At 35.7% G+C, this 23046-nt stretch overlaps 1 protein-coding gene across 1 annotated transcript; it reads right to left on the reverse strand.

The window, feature by feature from the left end:
• Positions 1-5961: 5961 nt before the first annotated feature.
• On the reverse strand, positions 5962-14521 carry LOC134815574 (leucine-rich repeat and coiled-coil domain-containing protein 1-like). The gene is made up of 5 exons (XM_063824114.1): positions 14423-14521; positions 7106-7185; positions 6486-6630; positions 6107-6355; positions 5962-5994 (listed from the first exon to the last, which is right to left on the reverse strand). The coding sequence occupies exons 1-4, from the start codon at positions 14519-14521 to the stop codon at positions 6161-6163; spliced, it is 519 nt and encodes a 172-aa protein (XP_063680184.1). The 3' UTR covers positions 5962-5994; positions 6107-6160.
• Positions 14522-23046: the final 8525 nt, after the last annotated feature.

Consider the following 23046-nt stretch of genomic DNA (forward strand, 5'->3'; position numbering starts at 1 on the left):
CTAATTTTACAATCTTATTTATAAAAGGGTAAAAAACACTGCTTAACAAGCTTAATAACCATTTTCAATTATTTCTGTCACTCCTTGACGTACATTAATCAAGGAATTAAGATATGGTTTAACTCCATAGGTAAATATTGTGCTATACTACAGCTTCAGTGACCAAGTTTATTGGTAAGATCCCAAGTCCTGATTAGATCTGTCGCTAAATGTCTGTCTAGTGTCTGCTGTTAAAATACATTATAACGTAAAACTTATTAGTCACAATTTTAATGTTGTAGTCAGCCTGATATAATAAATTGTGATAATTCCGAGTAACTTCGTTGTCATTTTATACCACTGTTCTAAAATGTACAAAAAAGGAATTAACCAAAACTCAGAGCCCATCAAACTGCTCACCAGTGTCCACGGATCCGGACCGGCGGACCATGTGATTACACTACAGGTTATATGTATAATTCCGCGAGCAGTTGACTGTTGAGTAATTCTTAAAAAGGAAGTTGATTAAACTTAAGCTTCCACCCCCCTGATGGGAACTCTTGAGCGTGCTTGAATTAAGATAATCAAAATTGCTTCTGCAGATGTAATGTGAGAGTTTATTTAATTAAAAGCAAAACTTGAGTTGAGTAAAGATGACGTCATGTACAATGTACATTCTACATTGTATTTGTAAAGTGTGCACCCTCATTGTGTCAATTTCGCTGAATTTAATTATTATTGATTACCTTTACAATATTGTGTGGATGATGAGAAAGTGATCTGTTCAATCAGTGTTAAAAGACCTCGCATGATTACCATAAACATCAAACAATGAAATGATAATAAAATCCAAACAAAGTCTTCATACATTATGTATCCTGGTTATTTCAGCAACAATAATGTAAATTACTTATTGTTACCTTGATTAATATTCATGGTTATTTCAGCAACAATAATGTAAATTACTTGTTGTTACCTTGATTAATATTCATGGTTATTTCAGCAACAATAATGTAAATTACTTGTTGTTACCTTGATTAATATTCATGGTTATTTCAGCAACAATAATGTAAATTACTTGTTGTTACCTTGATTAATATTCATGGTTATTTCAGCAACAATAATGTAAATTACTTGTTGTTACCTTGATTAATATTCATGGTTATTTCAGCCACAATAATGTAAATTACTTGTTGTTACCTTGATTAATATTCATGGTTATTTCAGCAACAATAATGTAAATTACTTGTTGTTACCTTGATTAATATTCATGGTTATTTCAGCCACAATAATGTAAATTACTTATTGTTACCTTGATTAATATTCATGGTTATTTCAGCCACAATAATGTAAATTACTTGTTGTTACCTTGATTAATATTCATGGTTATTTCAGCAACAATAATGTAAATTACTTGTTGTTACCTTGATTAATATTCATGGTTATTTCAGCAACAAAAATGTAAATTACTTGTTGTTACCTTGATTAATATTCATGGTTATTTCAGCAACAATAATGTAAATTACTTGTTGTTACCTTGATTAATATTCATGGTTATTTCAGCTACAATAATGTAAATTACTTGTTGTTACCTTGATTAATATTCATGGTTATTTCAGCCACAATAATGTAAATTACTTGTTGTTACCTTGATTAATATTCATGGTTATTTCAGCAACAATAATGTAAATTACTTGTTGTTACCTTGATTAATATTCATGGTTATTTCAGCCACAATAATGTAAATTACTTGTTGTTACCTTGATTAATATTCATGGTTATTTCAGCAACAATAATGTAAATTACTTGTTGTTACCTTGATTAATATTCATGGTTATTTCAGCAACAAAAATGTAAATTACTTGTTGTTACCTTGATTAATATTCATGGTTATTTCAGCAACAATAATGTAAATTACTTGTTGTTACCTTGATTAATATTCATGGTTATTTCAGCTACAATAATGTAAATTACTTATTGTTATCTTGATTAATATTCATGGTTATTTCAGCAACAATAATGTAAATTACTTGTTGTTACCTTGATTAATATTCATGGTTATTTCAGTCACAATAATGTAAATTACTTGTTGTTACCTTGATTAATATTCATGGTTATTTCAGCAACAATAATGTAGATTACTTGTTGTTACCTTGATTAATATTCATGGTTATTTCAGCCACAATAATGTAAATTACTTGTTGTTACCTTGATTAATATTCATGGTTATTTCAGCAACAATAATGTAGATTACTTGTTGTTACCTTGATTAATATTCATGGTTATTTCAGCCACAATAATGTAAACTACTTGTTGTTACCTTGATTAATATTCATGGTTATTTCAGCAACAATAATGTAAATTACTTGTTGTTACCTTGATTAATATTCATGGTTATTTCAGCAACAATAATGTAAATTACTTGTTGTTACCTTGATTAATATTCATGGTTATTTCAGCCACAATAATGTAAATTACTTGTTGTTACCTTGATTAATATTCATGGTTATTTCAGCAACAATAATGTAAATTACTTGTTGTTACCTTGATTAATATTCATGGTTATTTCAGCAACAATAATGTAAATTACTTGTTGTTACCTTGATTAATATTCATGGTTATTTCAGCAACAATAATGTAAATTACTTGTTGTTACCTTGATTAATATTCATGGTTATTTCAGCAACAATAATGTAAATTACTTGTTGTTACCTTGATTAATATTCATGGTTATTTCAGCCACAATAATGTAAATTACTTGTTGTTACCTTGATTAATATTCATGGTTATTTCAGCAACAATAATGTAAATTACTTGTTGTTACCTTGATTAATATTCATGGTTATTTCAGCCACAATAATGTAAATTACTTATTGTTACCTTGATTAATATTCATGGTTATTTCAGCCACAATAATGTAAATTACTTGTTGTTACCTTGATTAATATTCATGGTTATTTCAGCAACAATAATGTAAATTACTTGTTGTTACCTTGATTAATATTCATGGTTATTTCAGCAACAAAAATGTAAATTACTTGTTGTTACCTTGATTAATATTCATGGTTATTTCAGCAACAATAATGTAAATTACTTGTTGTTACCTTGATTAATATTCATGGTTATTTCAGCTACAATAATGTAAATTACTTGTTGTTACCTTGATTAATATTCATGGTTATTTCAGCCACAATAATGTAAATTACTTGTTGTTACCTTGATTAATATTCATGGTTATTTCAGCAACAATAATGTAAATTACTTGTTGTTACCTTGATTAATATTCATGGTTATTTCAGCCACAATAATGTAAATTACTTGTTGTTACCTTGATTAATATTCATGGTTATTTCAGCAACAATAATGTAAATTACTTGTTGTTACCTTGATTAATATTCATGGTTATTTCAGCAACAAAAATGTAAATTACTTGTTGTTACCTTGATTAATATTCATGGTTATTTCAGCAACAATAATGTAAATTACTTGTTGTTACCTTGATTAATATTCATGGTTATTTCAGCTACAATAATGTAAATTACTTATTGTTATCTTGATTAATATTCATGGTTATTTCAGCAACAATAATGTAAATTACTTGTTGTTACCTTGATTAATATTCATGGTTATTTCAGTCACAATAATGTAAATTACTTGTTGTTACCTTGATTAATATTCATGGTTATTTCAGCAACAATAATGTAGATTACTTGTTGTTACCTTGATTAATATTCATGGTTATTTCAGCCACAATAATGTAAATTACTTGTTGTTACCTTGATTAATATTCATGGTTATTTCAGCAACAATAATGTAAATTACTTGTTGTTACCTTGATTAATATTCATGGTTATTTCAGCAACAATAATGTAGATTACTTGTTGTTACCTTGATTAATATTCATGGTTATTTCAGCCACAATAATGTAAACTACTTGTTGTTACCTTGATTAATATTCATGGTTATTTCAGCAACAATAATGTAAATTACTTGTTGTTACCTTGATTAATATTCATGGTTATTTCAGCAACAATAATGTAAATTACTTGTTGTTACCTTGATTAATATTCATGGTTATTTCAGCCACAATAATGTAAATTACTTGTTGTTACCTTGATTAATATTCATGGTTATTTCAGCAACAATAATGTAAATTACTTGTTGTTACCTTGATTAATATTCATGGTTATTTCAGCAACAATAATGTAAATTACTTGTTGTTACCTTGATTAATATTCATGGTTATTTCAGCAACAATAATGTAAATTACTTGTTGTTACCTTGATTAATATTCATGGTTATTTCAGCAACAATAATGTAGATTACTTGTTGTTACCTTGATTAATATTCATGGTTATTTCAGCCACAATAATGTAAATTACTTGTTGTTACCTTGATTAATATTCATGGTTATTTCAGCAACAATAATGTAGATTACTTGTTGTTACCTTGATTAATATTCATGGTTATTTTAGCCACAATAATGTAAATTACTTGTTGTTACCTTGATTAATATTCATGGTTATTTCAGCAACAATAATGTAAATTACTTGTTGTTACCTTGATTAATATTCATGGTTATTTCAGCAACAATAATGTAAATTACTTGTTGTTACCTTGATTAATATTCATGGTTATTTCAGCCACAATAATGTAAATTACTTTTTGTTACCTTGATTAATATTCATGGTTATTTCAGCCACAATAATGTAAATTACTTGTTGTTACCTTGATTAATATTCATGGTTATTTCAGCCACAATAATGTAAATTACTTGTTGTTACCTTGCTTAATATTCATGGTTATTTCAGCAACAATAATGTAAATTACTTGTTGTTACCTTGATTAATATTCATGGTTATTTCAGCAACAATAATGTAAATTACTTGTTGTTACCTTGATTAATATTCATGGTTATTTCAGCAACAATAATGTAAATTACTTGTTGTTACCTTGATTAATATTCATGGTTATTTCAGCAACAATAATGTAAATTACTTGTTGTTACCTTGATTAATATTCATGGTTATTTCAGCAACAATTATGTAAATTACTTGTTGTTACCTTGATTAATATTCATGGTTATTTCAGCAACAATAATGTAAATTACTTGTTGTTACCTTGATTAATATTCATGGTTATTTCAGCAACAATAATGTAAATTACTTGTTGTTACCTTGATTAATATTCATGGTTATTTCAGCAACAATAATGTAAATTACTTGTTGTTACCTTGATTAATATTCATGGTTATTTCAGCAACAATAATGTAAATTACTTGTTGTTACCTTGATTAATATTCATGGTTATTTCAGCAACAATAATGTAAATTACTTGTTGTTACCTTGATTAATATTCATGGTTATTTCAGCCACAATAATGTAAATTACTTGTTGTTACCTTGCTTAATATTCATGGTTATTTCAGCCACAATAATGTAAATTACTTGTTGTTACCTTGCTTAATATTCATGGTTATTTCAGCCACAATAATGTAAATTACTTGTTGTTACCTTGATTAATATTCATGGTTATTTCAGCCACAATAATGTAAATTACTTATTGTTACCTTGATTAATATTCATGGTTATTTCAGCAACAATAATGTAAATTACTTGTTGTTACCTTGATTAATATTCATGGTTATTTCAGCAACAATAATGTAAATTACTTGTTGTTACCTTGATTAATATTCATGGTTATTTCAGCACAATAATGTAAATTACTTGTTGTTACCTTGCCCGGTTCCCTCCAAAATCTGGGTTGATCATAATTGGGGCGGATGATGTAGTCACGAGATCTCCCTTATTTTGATAGTGAATCACAATATAAACGATAAGATAAAGTTGTTAACAATTTATTTAAGTTATCAATATTTGCATTCTATTCACATAATATACATATTTACATAATCTGATAGAAACGATCTGTCATAATAAAAATGTCAACTCAATATAAAAGTTATTGGGTGCTTCATGGTCTTTTGTATCAATCCAACGAAAACTTCTCTTCTGATCTCTATACTTCTTTATAGCTTACACTCATATTATTTTACACAAACCACTAGAAATTCTGTGATCAGGGGTGTGATCCCCCCCGGCCCGCCCCCTGCTTCCTACACCCCTGACTGTGATCTCTAAGGTTTTAAAACCATAATGGTCTATTCTTGCTCAGACAGTTGATTATTTTGGCTGTAGAAAAGTTGTGAATTCATCCAAAGCACCGGCAAGTTTAGATAATTTAGCGTCATTTTCCTTCTTCATTTGCTGTGACTGATGAATTATAAGTCTCATCTCCTGCTCCAATGTCGCTACTTCTTCTTTGTAACTCTTCTCTCTTAGAACTGAGCTCTGCGCGTTCTTCTCTGCGTCTTCCTCCTGAAATAATATGTACAGTATACAGTTACTGTTACAGTTACATAAATCATGAATTAGAAAATTAATCACAAACATGCGTATACAATTATATTGATATCCAATAACCATATTATGGTGAGTAGTGAGCTACCTGTCGCTTCAGTTCCAGCTCATGTTTATCCTCCAACACTTTGATCTCCTCCTCTAACCTTGTTATCTTCTCCTTCTCCTCCTCAATACTCCTCCTCCACCTCCCCTCCTGCTCGGTGTGGCGCTCCTTCATCTCCTCTGTTGCTCTGACAGGTAATATTATGTCATGTTAAACATTACGTCAATATTTCTGACACATAATGGCACAATCTTACTGAATAGTTAACGATTATCGTGCCCCCTGCGGCCGGCCCCCCTTATGATAATGTGCCCCCTACCCCCCCCCCTCTCATTATTATGTGCCCCCCTGCCCTCATGATTATGTGTGCGGTATTATTTTAGGCTGTAACCTTTTTAGTCCAATGGAATAAACCTAGCATGCCTTGGTTGCAGCATCGCTTCACTTATAAGTGCATATAGAGATATAGGGCCCGATGTAATTGCTATGAACAGTTTACTGGTCAACTGGTGTTTCGGTGTCCCTAATTTTGTTTACACTCGGTCACTTGTCAAGGCATGAAAGGTCATTCGGCGAATTTTCTTTGAAATAAAATGATGTATTGTAAACATTTTGAAAGTTTATTGATTAAAAAAGATTATCTTCACGGTATGATAACTTACTTCTCCACAGTTTCAAAGACAGTTATCTTGTCTTCCCATTGCTGTTTTAAGTCTTTGTACTTTCTTTTAACTCGATCACTCTAAAATAAAGTACAATTAAGTGAGAATGTTTTTACATAATGTTTTCCATGTTTTTGCCTCACAGGGGATATTGTGGTATTTTCTAAATATAACTAATAACTGTAATACATTGATGTAAAGTTTATTTGAATTTTGAAATTAAAAAAATGTCATTGGTTTGAGTTAGAGGGCGTTAAGTAAAAACTAACCCTCCCCTGTAAACCGGAATTTCTAAAAAACCCTTCCCCCCCTTCTCCCCCCTGAAAAACATGCAGAGCCCCGCCTCGAACTAATGTCAAATTATTATTATTCTAGAGTGTAAAAAAGGAAAGTTTTGATAACGTATCAACGACCATCCCCCCCCCCCCCCCCCCCCCCCCCCACCCCCCCCACCCCCACCCCCCCCCCCCCCCGTAAATCAACCGTAAGCAATTGTAAACCCCCCTCCCCCCTCGGCTGAATACTTAATATTGTGAACCGACCCCTAGGAGTGGAAAGCAGACAAATAATCCCATCGAAGAAGAAAAACATTCCCAAATTCTCCTTAGATAATCCAAGATGTCCCAGTAATATTTTTCAATTAAATCCCCAAGTGTAATAAGCCCAATGTTTTTCTTACCCTCCTACCATTCTGTCTGGGCTAGGTTGTATACCATCGTCAAATCTCAGACCTAACTCACATGGACGCTCCATCGATAATAGAACCAGACGAAGGAATAACTATTTTAAAGCTGAGCAGAGAATCTTTTGAAGAAGTTAAATATTTTAAAGATCAAAAGATAAAAAGTTTTATTTTTTCAAGGTCATACTAGACAAAGCGGTCTGTAGTTTCAACAACAAAAAAAAAACATCCATAATCGTAACTCGGATATCTTACTTTATAAGGAAACAATACTTTTGTCCAACGGCTCTCGACAAAGCTGTTGCAGGGATTGGAATCCATCATGCCAGTTACTGGTACTTTTGGGCTCTTTGGTAGCAACTTCACAGTCAGGTCATTTAATCTGACGAAAATTACCATAAGAATATTAATAAGGTGTATACATCTCATCAGTCATGCTGCTCTAAGATTTCACTGCGATCAACAAACAGGCCGAGCAAAAAATGTTAAAATGATGTTTAAAAAGTTGTGAAGTTGTACACAGTGTACGAACCTTTGAATTGACCATACGTCCGGAATTTCCTCCTGGACACCAAATCGCGGCGAGTCTTGCCAACAAATCCCCACCTTAGTAAGAGACATGATGTCCATGATACATTAGTTTGAAATTTAATATTAGCAGTGTCCCCTACAAGTAACTATTTATAAAAATAGGAACTGTACTTACAGTTCTCTTTATATAATCATTTAAATAAATTGGCAGACCACTATTGTATGAAGTAACTCCGAACAGTGAAAACATCCCATATCATCTAAACATATATACATTTCGTACACAACAATACAGATCAAAAGCGAACCGAAAAGCTCACATCATAATAACTTTATAAAACTAATGCGTAAAACCTTCACTAAATGGATGGTAGTATATTATATTCATCGGAAATTATCAAGAATTTTAACAAACAATGTATATTGTAAAACAAGGTAAACGCTCCAGCAATGAGCCTAGTCAGTTAACCTTATAAAATTTTAATCAAACCAGGCCAAGGAATGTATAAAACCCAAAGAAAAAATAAAATCATACATTTTAAAGGTCAGTCCTTTCAAGCTAAAGATACTTGAATGACCAAATCAATCTGGAAGCCCGTTTGGGTGCCTTCATATAAACCAACCAAGGGGGTAAGCAGAGTCTCTCATAGTCCTTTAGTAATGCCTGTGCCTGAAAAAAAACCAATTACAATCGATAATTTTTGCCGCTAGCGTGGAGGGCGTGAGCAACATGCGAGCGAGACAACAAACTTCAATAAACAGAGCCCAAAAACACAAAAGGCCTTCTCTCTATAGATTAGTATGTCAATAAGTAAACAGAAAGTAAACAAAGAGAGTAAATCGTAACTTACTCGGAATACTCCCATGAACGTGAGTTTGAGGAGGTGCCGTCCCCCTGCTCTCCATGGTCTAGCAGCTAAAGTTGCTCCTATCTCGATTCAAAACCGCGACTCTCCATGCCAGACCCGCGAGAAATGTCCTGGAATCCGACTGTCAAATACAAAAGAGTTATTTTAAATGCTCACTTTCAAAAAATGTTGAAAGGAAATCAATTAAAAAACTTTTATATGCAGGATCAACTTAAAACTGATAAACTTAAATTGAGAGTTAACAGTGTTCAATCAAATGAAAATTTTTGTTTTAAAACCCTGCACTGTTGTCATCATCACAAATGACGAAAGCATAGGCACCCCACTGGTATGACACGTAAGAGATCTTTGGAGTGAGTTACTGAACTTTATTACGTAAACCAATATTAGGACAATCCCTCGCAATCATTCTAAAAAACGGTGATCCCAAGAGGCGTTCTGGTTGTACAAATTGGAGTTCACAGTTCCATGGATATCGTATCAATGAGAGATCGATGTGATGTGATTCTCATTCGGGCTTATCACATGATATTTCCATTTCTTTGCAACGGATACAATAAACCAATCTACCCATCGACAGATTATGAAACGTTACGTGAAAGTAGTGCTTAAAAAGCACATTGTGCGAGCCTTTGGACACAATTTTGTCATTGCGCCCAACATCTTTGTTCTTTAAAAACCGTCCATTTTTACAGCCACGAATTTATTTTTTTTCTATTCAATGGAATCAGAGTTTTCTTGTACTAAAAAATATCTTTTAAGAGTTTAAACAATGAATTCAACAAGCTTTATCTGGGATTCTGATCTTGGAAGCAGCGTTTATTTATCAACTACACAAGTCGTCCAGAGTCCAAAAAGTTTGGGCACAACGATGCGTTGCACGAAATCAGATTGTGAACAACACAGAGAATTGAGTCGATTGAATCATACCTCGTTACAAATTTTAGATACATTCAAATGAACGATAAGGTAGTCTGCACCCATTAGGTTCACAAACAATGTGTTACAGTACATAGTACCGGTGTAGAAGTGCAGTTAGCGCGGAGCCCAGCGGCGCTGGAGCGCACCTGGACTGTTACCATCCATTCCCATGCTCTCCAAGACCATGGTCCTATTTACCGCCTCCTGATAAATTTAAGTTAAGTTAACATGTGTTAAACTGCTCGGTCAAACATACTACTTGAAGTTTGGCCTGTAGCTGTTTTTCTTACATGTCGTTCCATTGAATAGTACCGCTTTAGTTCCGTACCTATTGAATGGTGTTAATAAACAATTCCGGACATATTCATTGCCCAGTTACTATAATGAAAAACAACAAAGAATTATATACAAATTACAAGAATGGACAAGACAAGTAAAACCTGAACAGAGAGAAAACAGCAAGCTGTTCATGTAGTCATCAGTTAAACTTCTTCCTCTCACCCGAGTAGCTGGTCGTTCCAGACTTTCAATGATCTGAAAAGTGAAGTGATTTATTCACTGCATACCACCAGACAACATTATAATTGTTACATCTCTCTATGATAAATATTTAAGGCCCGTCTGAATTAAATCAACGAAAGCAAGGGCTAGTAATATAGTAATATGGGTAATAACTACAGGCCTATTTGATTAACAGTTTGTGGTTTCCCACAAAAAATTCCTGTACGATGAAAAATAACCTGCTGAATTTTCTTCCAGTAAGTAGAGAGCTATCACATTGTCGTTCGTGTTCAGATTTAAAAAGCATCGATCCTTCTCTACCTGAACCTTCATATACATTCTCTGAGACCTAAAAATAAATTATGTCTTGAGAAAGTTAATTATCACAACGTTTTTCGACTCCCCGAATTATATTCAGCTTTGCTGAACACATAATTTCTTGGCAACCAAAAAAAAATCCCCCCCCCCCTTGTCTCCAAATCTCAATTATCAAAGAATGACATGTAATGAGAGAAGCAGGTCCACTTACCTCTCACTATGGCTAGAGTAATCTGTTTCCACTTTGGTCTTCATCCTTTCGAGTACACGGTCTTTCTCATAAAGTATGGTCTCGGAGATCCCTTGCTGCTGCAGCTGCCTGTTCTATTTTCGAGCCGCTGTTCGTTAGCATTCTGAAGATGGATTATGGGGTAATAAAGTAGTGGGTTGGCAGTTGAACCTAATCTATCGAATCTAATCACATTAACGTGCAAATCTAATAGAGACGCATTACAAACAATAGTTTTTGTTAGTGTTAGTAAAGGTCATGAAATTCTGGCAAATATAACAGAAAATATTTGACCCTTGTCCCCGTCGCTGAAGGATCTACGCGTTATTCTTCTGTTTTCAGTTCACCCTCTTGCAGGGGTGGGGGGGTGGGGGGGGACATCCTCCTTCGGTACTCCATTTATTTGCCTTAATTGTGTTCACCTGAAAAAATTAAACCTTGCATTTTCGAATTCCAAACTAGACACATCGCCAATAAATATAAGCCGTGTCCATGATATTAATCACAATACTTGTAAGCCAAGGGACTTCCAAAATGCAGGTATTCAACAAGTAAGACCAACCTTAAGACTTGCTCTCGCGGGAGTCTCGAGAGCAGCTTCATAAGATTGTTGCTTTAGTATCAGACATGTTCTATCTCATTCACTCTCTTCTCTACTTCCTTCCACTTCCTGAACCATCTGAGAAATATGATTGCATTACGTTTCCCTCACCATGTCACTGGATAGTGGATACGCACTGAGTCGCGTCGTGGTCAAACCAAAAGCACTAAAAGCAATGAAACCATTATAAAAACACATAAAAATGTATTAATCCCTATTAGGAAGTTTACTTAAACGAAAATGTGAGATAAAGTAGCAAGTAACCTGAATCGTGAGGAAAGGTATCTACACGTTTCTTCTGGCCGACTGCCATGTACCGAGGCAGCAAAACAGTTGCCTTGTCGTGCTGAGTTTAACCACGTGGCAAGTTGTTAGATACAGCGAGGTTGCTACTGGTAACACTACCCTACACGATTGTTGAGACGCTGTCCTCAAGCTCGCAGACATCTTCATATTCAGCCATCACATTATTGAGATGGGGTAATGGAGAGGAAGATTGATTCCAGCGAGTAGTTTCCACCAGCTCTTGGGAGGAATCTTTAAGGTCACGTTATATTCCTTCGCTGTTTTCTTTAAATAAAATTGATTACAATAAGGCATCACTGCAAAACTGAAAGTCATGAATAATGGGTAGAAATAAGTAATAACAAAACACCTTAACAACTAATCAAACAATAATCCAGAGCTTTAATTGAGTAATGAACTTGCAATGAAACAAACAATGAGTCGTATAAAACGATAAATAATGGCAACTGACTCTAATAATGAATCCATAAATCCAATAAACAATACTTAACTTAATGTACATTGAACCGATCCCACAAAACAATGAAATTTAAGTTATATAAGTAATAAGTTTTAATGAAAGCTCCATAAATTCCTGTTTCACCCAGCAAATGAAAATTATTGACACTTGCCTAGAGATTTGAATTCGAATAAAGTACGTCCGTAATATTATTTAAAGCAATTTAAAAACTCTTCTGTATAGAGCATCTTTTCATTTCCGATTTAGCCGATTCATTGTACGGAATTGCCATATATGTAAGGCCGAATTATAAATGTTAGACTAAACTATAACAACACCAATGATTAACAAATTAGGTTTAAAATAATTTACAGCCCTTACATTTATATCTAGAAAAGTTTTATACAATACTATTTACCCTTTAAAAAATCTAAAGACTTAAATGAATAAAACGAGAATCTGCAAATAAAATAAATTACCATGCGCTAAATCTGAATTAATTTGATTCAATATGAAATCTGAGTAAAGTAGATGATATCTCCAATTCTGAAGTATTTAGATAAGCTCTTATCTAGAACAGTCTATAAGTGGGAAGATCTAGTTCAATTCAACCATCCGATAAGTGAAAAGTCTTCTTTCCGGGTAGCGGAGTGAGTTTCGGTGCTATCCAACCGCCTGTCTTACCGAACTGTAGGGTCAGGATCAGAAATATTCACGAATTATATTTACATTTCAGGGCGTTAGATAAGAATTTATTCAATTTAACTCTCACGTGAAGTAACCTTATAAGTAAAGCTCGGAGACATGTAACTGTTTCAAATAATCATCAATAGTGACCAGAACCGACTACAGATTCAAATAACTAGCAGGAACCCGTTAAATACCCAACAGTGGGTGTCAGACTCAAGATTCTAAATAATTATTACCTATTAATTCGCGTTTTTTGACACCACTTTTGGGCACTAAAAATCTTATTCCTTGGATAATTTTTTATTTTTTTCATGCTGATTTGAAGGCCATAAGGCATTTGGAACCAGTCAAAAAAGTTTGTATATCTTTTACAGTTAGACGGGGTCTGGCTATATAAATTAAGACGCATGAAACTATCGGACCACGATGTATGGGGACTTGCCACCCATGGCAACATTAAACATATATCGACTCTGTTACATATATCCCCTCTCGCTTTATAGAATAAGATATTATGTACATTCTGCATTTAATTTATTTTTATGTTTTTGAGAGAGGCTGGCCTGGATTGCGCCACGAGAGGATAGCATGAGGTTGCTCTGCCTACCTCTGGGGTATGGCAACCTTGGGGGAGTTGCCGGAGAAAATCAAAGTGAATTAGTGGAGGATGGTAGCAAGTGTATATGGAGGGGATGAGTCATGAAGGGACCTTAAGTGGCCAGCGGGGTGTGGAAAAGAAAGATGACAAGACAAAATTGTGAGACAAGCCTCCTCATCGTTCGCCCGACATAGGACAAAGCACGGTTACTTGATTTTCGAATGAGTGGAGGTGTTTGTTTGAATGCATGTCGTATTCAAACGAGATGACATATTGTGGCCAAGCCGATACATTTTTACATTATGAGATTAAGAGGATTGAGTTTCACATCAGACCTATCCTGCCCCATGAAACGGAACTTAAATCACCACATATCTAGACTATGGTTTGTTATTCTTTATTTAAAAATTAACTGATACTGATAGTTCAAAATCTTAATTTGAATCAAAGCGCGCGATAATGTACCTTTAGATTCCGCAAATTGAGAGGCATATTAAAATGATATAATGGGATTAAGGGCTGACAAATATTGAGCAGTGAGATAACGTGCCAGTGAGAAAAACAAAATTAAACTTATTTTAAACGCAATATTTAAGAAACAGTTAACTTAATTAACTTACTAAATAACCTACCTGTCGGAACTGTTTCATCAGCTTCATCCCACTTCTCATACCAGTAAAACTGAAGTCGTGAGGCAAAGAACTTCTCTTGTTCCGCCAGTCTACCCGCATTTGTACACCTGAGGGGCATGTTTTTCTACACACAAGAACAATTTAAACTTTTTCAACTTTATTCATCCAAATAATGAAAATTTAAATAATATCCAGGTTTTCGGCTCAGTGTATTCACATTTTTGTAATATTCTCCACGTAAAACTGATGTTTCCAGAATATGGCATTAATAAATAACCTTGTCCTAATGAATTAGATGTTGTAACTTGTAGACCTTTACTACATTTTATGCTTGAGTAAAAGATACGAAAGTCGTGACGAGTCAGATCTGGTTACTCCAATCAACAAATTGACTACAAACCACAACACACCAAAATCCGATACAACAAAGCTCCAAATCTTATTATGTGGCAGCTCTTCCCCGAATTTAAATCTGAATATTGAATAGCATCTATCTCTAAACGCAACGCAATTTGGCGAGCGCGCTCAACACACACACACATTAGTGGGTGTGAAACATGAGAGCGGATGGGGGGGGGGGGGCTATCTATACCCAATATTAATGGAGAGAGTTGGGGCGGAAGGGTGAGGATTCACGTTTATTTCGGGAATCTCTATATAAAAGTGGGGATTATGGGTGTTAAAATAGGGGGGGGGGGGTGGGGGGGGTGAAGGGGGGGGGACACTAAAACTGTGAGCTGGAGGGGGGGGGGGGGTGGGGGAGGGAGGGTGGGGGGGGGGGGGGGGTATGTAATGGGAGGGAGCGTGGGGCGTTTAATAATTCTAATCTCTCTAGACACACATGGATTTATGAGTAGATAGTAAAATTACACACACATCTTCAAGCGAGTACACACAGAAACATAGCGTGGGCGAGGAGGTGATCTATGAGGGTAGATTATGTTGATATAATACACTGTGAGAGAAATTGTGTAGTTCTATATATCTATTTGAACACACAGGGGGGGGACACACAATTATAGGGTGGAGTGGATGTGTCTCAATTATAGGTGGGGGTGGGAGGAGAGGGGAGTATAAATGAGAGTGTATGGTATGAGTGAGAGGTGGGTGGGGGGATGAGTGTGGTAATAATATGAGACATTTAAGGCGAATAGTTTTACACACACACATAGTGATGGTTGTGAGTAGGGGTGTGGTAGGGGTTTAATGAGGGGAGTGATGATTATGATTTGTTAAAGGAGAGAGGTATCTCTATATGTTAAGGTTTTACAGAGAATAGAGTAGGGGAGGTGGTTGTTAGGTTGGTATTTTTGTGTGGGGGTGAGGGGTATATAGGTATAGTGGGTTGGAGTGGGGTATGTTGGTGGTGTGTAGGGAGTGTGGGGAGTTTTTATGTTGATCAGGAGTATTGGGTGGGTGGTGGGGAGATGGTGAGGTGTCTTGTGTGTTGTGGTTGGTTGGAGAGAGTTGTATGTGAGTTTGTTTTGGTAGAGTTGGATTGGAGGTTGGTTATTTTGGGAAAAGATTTAATAATATGATTGGAAAGTAATGTTGGGGTAGGGTAATGGTTGAGGGGTGTTTTGGTAAACAAGACTTGTCATACGATCTTAAAAGATTCTCAAAATAATACAGGTATGCCGTGGCCGTATGACTAATGGTGTTCAGTGTTGGTGAAAAAAACCCAAAATATTTTTGCCTCATTTTTTCCGTCTCATTGATACTTATTCAAAGGTAAACCAATTAAAAATTACATACATTACATTTTTGATTTTTGATAAGGCTGAATCACACAAAACTTTTAATACTTGAAAATTAAATGTTACTTTCAATTTCAGAATCCACCACCCTTGGATTTCGACCTAGAAGATGACGACAAACTCTTCCTTAAGTTTGGAGACAGATTGGCAAAGTGAACGTTTTACCGTTGTTGTTACTTTTAGACACTAGCGAAAAGATCTCAAGATGCAAGACTTTTCCAAGCTAAACTCTTAAAAAAGGAGCCGTTCAAAAGCACAACGTTCTGGAAAGATCTTTGGCTCTGGGTACAGACCTGGAAAACCTGAGATAATGTTCTTTGTTTCGGACATGAGAATTATTCCTCTGCTAAAAGATCTGATGAAAAAGGTTAAGATGTATTGGGAACACGAGGAACTTTTGGGCAGAGTCCTGAAATTGATAAATGAACTATATTTCATGACACACTCTGAGGTACTTGTGGACAATATTGACATCAGCGTTTCTTTCAACTGTATCTGTTTTACTCAGTCTCCTGTTCAAAAAATGTCCATCGTCAATGGATCTTCGTATGAAAAGTCTTTCTCTTCCTTCCTGTGGTTGGAAGTGATATCTGATATGGCTGGTTGTTATAAGTGCAAGCAAGATTTGCAGCCCATTGTCAAAAATTTGTGCGCCAAACCTTTCCCATAACCAGTAAATGTGGTGGGTCAATTGAGCACAAATTATAGGCTTGCTGAAGAGATGATCAGTGATCGATTCTTTGATTCGTTATTGATGGCTGTAGGGGACATTGCTCGCTAGTTCAAACCGCAAGAATGACCTTAGCCTTGCTATTGAATCGGACATTATGGCTAAATTATTACAGCTTGTCGGGAATCGTTCGAAGGAAAGTGATTTTCAAGAAAATCAAACGAGTACGATTATCTCGTTGCAGTAATTGAAAGATACATTTTAATACTACACAGACATCCATCCAGTCTGTCATCTGATAATAGAGTTGCAGTAATGCCACTTATTGCTTCACTCATCAGCACCGAATGTCTTTACATGTGCGACAAGGTATTCTTTATTGACATGATAGTGGATCATTGCATTTGTGTTGTTGTGGATATCGCAGATGCAGAAGAATGGTTCTGAACGGTTTGTGGATGCGCTCTTGGACCCAGACCACAACGTTTTGAAAGCAATGATCGAGTATGCAATGAGTCAGAACTTTCCACAGAAACTGGAATTTGTAGCTATGAGGATACACATAATTGTTGCCCTCTGCAGTGGTAAATTGCCCAAGTTGACCCAACACCTCAAACCTCTACTTTCTATATGCTTGAATCACGTGGTGAAACCAAATGAGATAAATCGACTGCGGCAAAAAAGCGGGTACGTACGGTAACCAGGTAAGAGAAGAAAACTAGAGAGATTTGATAAATGCTATAATCTCAGCACTGCAACGATGGAAATTTACAAATGTATTGTCTTGGGCGGGTACAATCAATGAACTGAAAAACTGGAGACGGAATTCAAAATACTGGAAACTTTTTTCAAAGCTATCTCCATGAGCAAAAGGTCTGAAATCTTAGTTATTTCATTTGAGATTATCTCAGAAATTTTGGAAGGCTCATCACTTTGACTTCATATCATCACAACAGCTGGTGGAGCATATGCCTCTGATTTGGAGGAAAATGAAAGTATCACAAACTGAACTTGTAGATCCTGTCGCTAAAATCACGTACAGACTGGCACTATTCCTCCCCAGCCTCCACTACCCTCTTAACTTCACTGAGTGGGAACATACCCTGGTTCAACACGCAAAATCAATCTTGCAGATGAAACCCATTTCTCCAGGATTTTTCCGACTCGCATGGGAAATGATAAGGTCAGGTAATCGTGAACAGCTTTTCGACGAACTTCTTACATTGGCTTCTGATCGAACAGTTGGTTATGCTGCACCGGGGAAATCTGATCTCGCAAAAATATTCAGGCTTATTTCGGAGCTTCTTATTGGGTATTTGGAGAATGATCCACCCTTTAATTAATACAAGATACTTAACCACATTTGACACACTGCATGGTGGAGATTGCTAGATCTAGCACACTTGATGAGGAATTGTATGTCCTGGGAAGATATGGTCCTCTCCGGCCATGTGGCTCCTTGAGAAACAGAATGACGAGAAGATTGTGGCCAACGTTAAAGAGTTTATCAACATTTTACACTGATAAGGGTTAAGAACAGTAACATTAGTTTCTTGTTGCATTTAACTTGGTTGTTTTTATAACCCCCGCGATTGAGCGTTACCCAATAAATTATCCAATTAGTATTATTTACTAATATTTAATGTTATGACATAATATTCGGCGTGAATGCTGGATGATGTATTATATAGTTTTTATAATTGTTTACAAAACCCGTTTTTAACTTTGATGTTTTGTTAAGGGAGCATTGGTTGTGTTTTTACAAATAGATTTATAAATTTTATCATTGAATTTTCAAATTAATATTATATTCGTAATTGTCGGTGTAAATGCTATAGTTTATTTATTAGAGCTAAAAGAAAAACTATAATAGCTTGAGGATCTTTATTATTGTTTGCAAAACCTCATTGTACCATTTAATTTGTATTATTTAGCAATGTTGACTCATATCATATATATGCGAAATTTCTATTGAAATTCGTTATTCAATTTGCAAATGTATTGAACCTACAAAATTACTTATAACATCATTTACATTGTATATGCTTCTTTTAAATTAACGATAATGAGGTTCGTTTTAATGTCGTCAGGTGATTAATATTACCTGAGTCACTAATGTACAGTTTAATCTGACCAACTGTGTATTAACTTAAGTTTGTGTAAACAATGCTAATATCTCTTATTTCATTTGAAGTACCCGTCATACTTCGTGAGCTATCAATTTAAAAATAATTGTCTTATACAAAACGACATTACCAAATTCTAAACACAAGGAAATACTTTTGTGTTTGATTTAATAAGCTTCACCATTCTCCAACAGCCTTGCTATATATCGTCATCTTCTGGTGTTCGTATTAGCGCTCGATTTTAAAACTATATTTGGCAGGGCAGCTGGTTAGCTTGCTAACTACGCAACCCTTTCCAGGAAAATCATAACTAGGAAAGTGTATACTGTAAAACACAGGTATTAGTTGAGCACTAACAAGAAAAATTGATCGCTGGAATTTTAAATGGTTTTGTTATGTAACCAACAGGGAACTTGGTAATGTCGAGTAGATTTAATACGTCCAGAAGTTTTTAAAAAAAATACCAATCTAGACTTAATTGAATTAGTAGTGAGGACATAGTGAGGACAACTTAAGTTTTAATACTTTCAACACTACTATACTCCTAATATGGACTTCATCTCTTCGGACCCCGGGCTGCCAGGTAGTGGTGCAGTGGCGTAACGAAAGGCCCTGCTGACCCCGCTGTGCAGGGGGGCGCCGTCTTAGGGGGGCGCCAAATCGTTGTTTGAATGTGGGACAATTTCGAAAACTTAACTAAAGTACTAGCAAAACTGCGCGTTTTGCTCTATATACACACTTTTTTAGAGATTTTACCGGCGTATTCTTTAAAATCACCTAATTTGTTCAATTTTAGGGAGGGGCACCAAAAAGGGAGGGGGCGCCAACAGGGGGGCGCTTTTTTCGGCAGGGGGGCGCCAACAGGCAACGTTACGCCACTGTAGTGGTGCCCATACCACTACCTCTACAGAACACTGCCTGGCACCCCCTACCACACCCGGTATGTGCGTTATAAGTACTCAAACAGACATAACATTTGGACAGTGGCTTCCTACCCTGTCACCTAAACTATGCCTCGATCTGTTCGAGCACGTTAAGGATGAGCACATGGCGCACGAAATCTCCTACAACAATTCACTGGGAATTGATTTAGGGATTAAATCCAACACTAAGGTTTCAAAACGTAAAGTTCTATTGAAACAAAAACTGGAGAACGATTGTAAAAATGCTAACTTTATCAATTCGTTTACGGTAGATGTTGCCAAAATAGATTCATTAATGAACCATTTTTCCGGTTTGCTGGAGAAGGCAGAAACAACACTAGAGGACTACAAGACAGAAGTTCGGAGAACAACCGCAGACTGCATCGGAAACAGCGCACTCCCTTCTGCTCCAGCCCCACAACAGTTAGTGATTAGCCCACCCTCCGCAGCTCTACCTACTCCGGTATGTAATCTAAGTGTGAACTTTAATGACATTAATTGGATGGACATCTGCAAGAGCATGAACTTCCGCAGAATCGCATCCCGATCCGTACAGTACTTTGGAGCAACAGATTACCGCTATGGGTCGACCGTGCATCATTCCAGAAACTATCCTCAGAACTCCGTCATTGACCACATTTTTACAAACATTTCGAATGCATTAGATGACCCTACGTTTAATAAGGAGCAGGTAACTTGTCTAATCACCAAATATGAAAACGGCAAGTGCCACATACCCTTCCACAGTGATGATGAAAATGAGGTCACTGGTGACATCATTACACTCAGTCTTGGGGCCTCTAGAGACCTAGTATTTCGTAGCAAAGTCGGTCCGGTCAAACAACAGATCCACAAACTTGACCATGGATGTGTGTATGTGATGACACGTGAATCACAGAATTTCTGGGAGCATGGTATATTGCCACAACCAGAAACTCAGGACTGCAGAATATCGCTTACGTTCAGACGCCTCTCTCAGAATACCCCCCCTCGCAAAAAAATCCCGAGGATCCACGAACCGATTCATAAGCCTACGGTTACTGAGCAGTCTCAACCTAAGGAGCGTCTATTATTCTTGACGGACTCGCTTCTCAGAGATGTCCCTTTTGACCTTCCTAACGTACACTGCATCAAACGCGAAATGTACCAGTTATCCAAAATTTTAGATCACGAACAATATATTTCTGGCTCTAAAATTGTCATAATTTCTTCTGGTATAAACGATTTATCTCGCTATGACCACCACCACCACTCCCTTTCATGTGATTTTAAGAGAAATATTGATTATCTAATTGAGAAATATCCTAACACGACTTTTATATTTAATTCTTTAGTTCTCACACGTTTCTCGTGGCTTAATGAGGAAGTTAAGCATTTTAACAGCTTTATTTTTGAACTAAGCAATAGAGTGTCCAAGCTATGGTTCTTTGACTCGCACCATATTTGTACTGTTTTATACCAGAGAAGAGAGGTCATTGTAGATCCTGGTGGAAACGGAATCCACCTAACAGTCATGTCCAAGAGAGAGATAGCTCGCTCTCTTGTTACCTGTGTCAAAGAATTTATGGGGCGCAGCTACTTAATTCGAAAACACTGGCCGCTAAGACGGGAGTATGTTTCTTCATTGGGCAGACCTTAGAACAGCAATACAATCGGCAAACATACTATAACGAAAATTTGGACAAAATTATTAATCTACTAAGAATCGTACAGTATACGAACCATGTCTTATCTGCACCAGCTTACGGCTAATCGAAATCTTATCTTTACTAAGTTGAACCACGTAATCAGACCACTAAGTACATACACTTACAAGTTACAAATACAGAATACAAGTCACATTCACATTTCACATACTTCAATTAACTTTTTAAACTTATTCCCACAGAACAACACTTCACTGAATTGATTTCTCTAGTTAGAAGCTGAAGTTAGGGACTCGGACAGAGTGTTCACAAAACCTCGCACGTTTTCTCACTCTTCCCTGGCCCCATTTTCTTGGCTCACTCATCTGGAGTAGATACTTTCAGTGACTGTTTTCCGTGTACTTTATTATATTATATGTATATAGTAGCAAACCTATATCTACATTTAAACAAGAGTATCATTTACAGCTAAAAAATGGTAGTTATCCGAAGTAGTAAAAATAGCTGTAAGGCCTGTGCAAAGCGCCTAGTCTCACACAAGGTAAGCATCACTTGTAGTATTTGTTATACGACATATCACCCAAAATGTGCTCACCTAACACCTAGCGACATAACTGAACTTACTGGAGAATGGTCTTGCTACAGCTGCATTTCAGAAATTCTTCCAGTGGGTGCCGTCATGCCTCTATCACCATCACGGCCTATACAAATCCAAGTCTCCAATAAACGAGAAAAATGTCACACTTGCACAAAAATTGGGAATATAAGACAAATGACCAAATGTTGCTACTGTGACAACCTATCCCACACAAGATGTTCTGCTGGCTCAACAGGCTGCAAAGATTGCTTGGGAAAAATTTTCCCAGCATACGATGTCTCCATTAGACAGCTTCACATGATAAATTTCAGTAACACTATTAGGTTTAACCCCTTTAATCGCGACCACCTATCAAATCAAATAGGTGATCATGATGATACTGATGCTGATTTGAATCCATGGGAAACAACGTCTAGTCTTCTAAATAACTGCAAATATTATACCGCGAACGCGATCAAAAATACGAAGGAGTATGAATTGAAAGTTTTCTCGCTAAACGTTAGGTCACTTAATGGGAAAATTGAAGAATTTCGGGAGAATATAGATCAATACACAAAATACGACGTTCTCTGCTTCAATGAAACAAATTGTAACACGGAATGTTTGCCTTTTCAGGGAGAGGAGCTCGAACTAGACGGTTTCTATCCACCGTATGTTCAGACTCCCGCTAGAGCGTCAAATCGTGGTGGAGGATTAGTCATATATGTTAACAAAAAACTATGTGAATTATCTGACATAAACGTTAAGAGCGCTCTATGTTGCCACGATAATCCTAAGATAGGAGAATTCTTGGTTGCAGAACTTACCTTGAAAGGGCACAAAAACGCGTTAATCTGTAATATATATCGCTCTCCAAGTGGGGACTTGAATGGTTTCCTTGAACAATTGAAAATTTTCCTCCGTA

The sequence above is a fragment of the Bolinopsis microptera genome, chromosome 5 (genome assembly GCF_026151205.1).
Source record: "Bolinopsis microptera isolate Bmic1 chromosome 5, MBARI_Bmic_1.0, whole genome shotgun sequence".
In the NCBI taxonomy this organism is placed as follows: Eukaryota; Metazoa; Ctenophora; class Tentaculata; order Lobata; family Bolinopsidae; genus Bolinopsis; species Bolinopsis microptera.